A 4,272-nucleotide genomic window follows, 5' to 3' on the forward strand; every position below is an offset into this window, starting at 1 on the left:
ACCCCTCACAGGCAGTGTCAATATCCCTTCTCCAGCCTCCTCAGGGTTGCACTGATGTTGCCATCAGAGCCTGCAGAGCCAGAGCTGCCCCTGGGAAGGGAGGGGTCTGCAGGGCAGAGCTGAGCCCACAGGGCTGGGCTGGGCTCTGGCAGCACTGGCAGGGCCCAGCCCTGGGCACAGGGAAGCAGCTGCTGGCAGGGACAGCTCCAGGCAGCAGAGCCCTGGGCAGGCAGTGGGGGAAAAGTTCCCCCAGGCTGTGCTGGGGCATTTAAAGTCCTCTCCAAACCCAACGATTCCATGAATACTTTTCTTACAGATCCCCATGCCAAGACACAGAAAATGTCCAACAGCAGCTCCATCAGCCACTTCCTCCTGCTGGCATTGGCAGACACGCGGCAGCTGCAGCTCCTGCACTTCTGCCTCTTGCTGGGCATCTCCCTGGCTGCCCTCCTGGGCAACGGCCTCATCATCAGCGCCGTAGCCTGCCGCCACCACCTGCACACGCCCATGTTCTTCTTCCTGCTCAACCTGGCCCTCAGCGACCTGGGCTTCATCTGCACCACTGTCCCCAAAGCCATGCACAATTCCCTCTGGGACACCAGGGACATCTCCTACTCTGGATGTGCTGCTCAGCTCTTTTTTTTTATGTTCTTCATGTCAGCAGAGTATTTCCTCCTGACCATCATGTGCTATGATCGCTACGTGTCCATCTGCAAACCCCTGCACTACGGGACCCTCCTGGGCAGCAGAGCTTGTGCCCACATGGCAGCAGCTGCCTGGGCCAGTGCCTTTCTCAATGCTCTCATGCACACGGCCAATACATTTTCCTTGCCCCTGTGCCATGGAAATGCCCTGGGCCAGTTCTTCTGTGAAATCCCACAGATCCTCAAACTCTCCTGCTCACACTCTAGTCTCAGGGAACTTGGTCTTCTTGCTGTTACTGTCTTTTTAGGATTTGGTTGTTTTGTGTTCATTGTTTTCTCCTATGTGCAGATCTTCAGGGCTGTGCTGAGGATCCCCTCTGAGCAAGGACGGCACAAAGCCTTTTCCACCTGCCTCCCTCACCTGGCCGTGGTCTCCCTCTTTGTCAGCACTGGCATTTTTGCCTACCTGAAGCCCCCCTCCATGTCCTCCCCATCCCTGGATGTGGCAGTGACAGTTCTGTACTCGGTGGTGCCTCCAGCCCTGAACCCTCTCATCTACAGCCTGAGGAACCAGGAGCTGAAAGCTGCAGTCTGGAGACTGATGACTAGACAATATAAGAAACATTAAACTGCTGGACAGTTTCTGAAAATAATTTGTTATAAAAGTTGTCTTTGATACTTCTTGTTGGTTTCATTATGGAGCTACTTTTTCATTGTTTACCTTTTTTAATGTTGTCCCTAAATGAAAGCAATCAATTTTGCCAAATCTCATTTTGTTTCCCCACACGTCCACTGTGACCTGTAAACTGTATCAGTGAGTAGCTGTGCTCTGGATACCTTTAAATGAAATAAAGGATTTATTTCATATGAAGCTATCAAGAACATAGCTCCTCACTGCCACAGTCCAGCAAAGTTTTCCCTGGAGATCCCCCTTTTGTTGCCTTCTGTGCACAGTTCAGCAATGTCTGTGTGCAGAGCTGGGGGCAGATCAGGGCTTGCCCAGCATCTGTGCCCAGCAGCAGCAGCACTTGGTGTTGCCAGTGCTGCTGCCGTGGCCCTGCCCTGCTGCCCTGGTGGCCCTGGTGTTGCTGCAGGGCCTGAGTGCTCTCGGGGCCGGGCACAGCCCTGGGGGTGGCAGTGCCGGGGCTGCAGCAGGGACAGGCCATGGGCACTGCTGGGGCAGCACTGACGCCACAGCCCAGGGCCTGGGGGCTCCAGGCTCCTTGCCCAGGCTCTCTCAAGAACCCACCCAGGCCAATGCTCAGCACAGAAAACCCCTGTGAGCAGCCCCAGGCTGGCCGTGGGCACGCTGGGGACAAACAGCATGGCTGGGGCTCTGCAAGGGCCCTGGGGCAGACGGGAAGGAGCAGCAGAGCAGGGGCTGATCCATCCCCAGACCGCTGGACAGCCCAGGGCAGCGTCCCAGAGCATCCTCATGGAGCTGCCAACAACATCCCCCCTCTGCAGCCCTGGCCTCTCCCCCCAGGTCACACAGGTGCCCCATCCTTGCAGGCACAGACACAGCAGCACTGGCTCAGGAGCCCCTGTTTGCATTGCCCACAGCAGGGGGAGCACCCCCATGCTGTTGGTGTGGGGACATGAACCTGAGGGAGCACAAATGCCATCAGCCCTGGGGCCAGCAAGGGCTGGGGGACACCAGAGAAACCACTCAGGTTTGTCCTGGCCTCTGCAGTCAGCCAGAAAGTTTGTTCCCATCAGCTGGGAGTTTCCTGTGCCACTGCAGATGCTGTTTCTCAGAGCCAGGGCTGCCTGGCAGCCACCCTGAAACTGCCCTGAGCATTTCCTTTGCTTCACCTTTGCTTTCTTTCCTCTTCCTGATACAAATATCTTCCCATTGCCCACCCCTGTTCCCTGCCCTGCAAACAGCCCATCCCTGTTTGCCCTTTCCTCTCTGGCCCCACTCCTCACTGCAGTTCCTGACTTGGCACCATGGGAACGTCCCTTGGGCAGCAGGATCATCCTACAAGTGCTGCAGGAATTGTCTGCAGGCTCCTGCAGTGCCTGGTGCTGCTCCCTTGCCAGAGGCACCCCAGGCCAGGGGGGCACATCTGGGCTGCTGTGTCTGGCTCTGGGGCTCCCTGTTCTGGGCAGTGAGGAGGAGCTGCAGAGGCTCTGTAGGACTGACAGGATGGGCTTTGGGGCTGGCAGGAGAAGCTGAGGGACCTGGGCTGCTGGAGCTTCTGAAGAGGAGGCCCAGGTCTCCTCCTGCAACTGCTCCATGGGTGGTTCCAGAGAATCCCAGAATCAGCAAGGATGGAATAGACCTTGGAGATCATCAAGTCCAATCTGTGCCCTGACACCACCTTGCCTCCCCTCAGACTCCTCTTCTCCAGGATAAACAATCCCAGCTCCCTCAGCCACTCCTCACAGGACTTGTTCTCCCGACCCCTCACCAGCCTTGTTGCCCTTCTCTGGACATGTTCCAGCCCCTCCATGGCCTTCCTAAATTGGGGCGCCCAGAACTGGACACAGCACTCGAGGTGCTGCCCAAGCAGTGCTGAGCACAGGGGAAGAATCCCTGCCCTGCTCCTGCTGGCCACACCATTCCTGATCCATAGGAGTGCCAGTGGTTTTCTGAGGGAAATGGTGGGGAGAGGGTGATGACAATGTATTATTGATTGTCCGCCATGAAGGGTCTTGGTTTTCACATCTGCTCAGAATGCATTAGAAGGTGTTGGGGGCTAATATCAAGTGCCATTGCTGATATCAATCTATAAAGAGGAATAGAAAACAGGGAAAAGCAGTTCACTTTGCATTGTTTTCAATGCACTATATTCACTTTGAATTAACTTTTGAAGTCTGTTGAATTAACAACAGAAAAATTGAAAATTTAAATTATTCCCAGTGGCTTGTCTTGTTCAGATGTCTAGAAAAAATATTTTATGCTTTTCTCACTGAATTCCTGAACTGAAGAGCTCAAGAAAGAAGAGACCCCTGGAAGAGGAAAATTCATCAGCAACCTCAAAGTGGCTGAGGATCCATCCCCATCAGAGCAGCAATGAACAGAAATAGGCAGAGCTTTGTGGCTGCCCCAGCTCTGGAATGGGCCCTGGGCCCGGAGCAGGAGCAGCTCTTGACGGCCCCAAGGCCGGGGCTCTTGTGCTGCCCTGTGTAGAAGCGAAGGGAGACGACCCATCCTTTGATCAGCATCGAACTCTGATTTATTGATCCACCATGCACATTTTATAACAGTGTTAATTAAGTTCATACATATTGCAAAACCCGAGCTCATCATTCATTACCGATTACACATCAACCCCTCCTTTTGTTTTCAATACCCGTGGTTTGGTATTGAGACCAAGACTTGTTTTCTCATCCTGTTATGAACCATTCTCAAGGCGTCCATGTTTGTCACTTTTGCTTTCCCATACCAGCCAAGGACAGAATATTTACTTGTTATTAAAATCAGCCTGAGAACTCTGCTGTTTACAGAAATGTGCCTGAGAACTTTGTTGTTTACAGAAACAGGCTTGAGAATTGCTGCTTACAGCTGCCTTTTACTTTTCCATCAGCTGTATATGATTATGGCATGTCTGAACAAAACTGTATAAGCCATGTCTGAGCAAAATTCTCCAACAAATTCCCCCTTTTTTCTTTTATGCACAAG

General features: G+C 53.3%; 1 protein-coding gene across 1 annotated transcript; it reads left to right on the forward strand.

The window, feature by feature from the left end:
* Positions 1 to 612: 612 nt before the first annotated feature.
* LOC134434191 (olfactory receptor 14J1-like) lies at positions 613 to 1,322 on the forward strand (the record flags this gene model as incomplete). The annotated part of the gene is made up of 1 exon (XM_063182872.1): positions 613 to 1,322. A coding segment is annotated over one exon (660 nt), but the record flags the coding sequence as incomplete, so codon positions are not given.
* Between the last annotated feature and the right edge of the window lie 2,950 nt (positions 1,323 to 4,272).

This window comes from Melospiza melodia, unplaced genomic scaffold, assembly GCF_035770615.1.
Source record: "Melospiza melodia melodia isolate bMelMel2 unplaced genomic scaffold, bMelMel2.pri scaffold_32, whole genome shotgun sequence".
NCBI lineage: Eukaryota > Metazoa > Chordata > Aves > Passeriformes > Passerellidae > Melospiza > Melospiza melodia.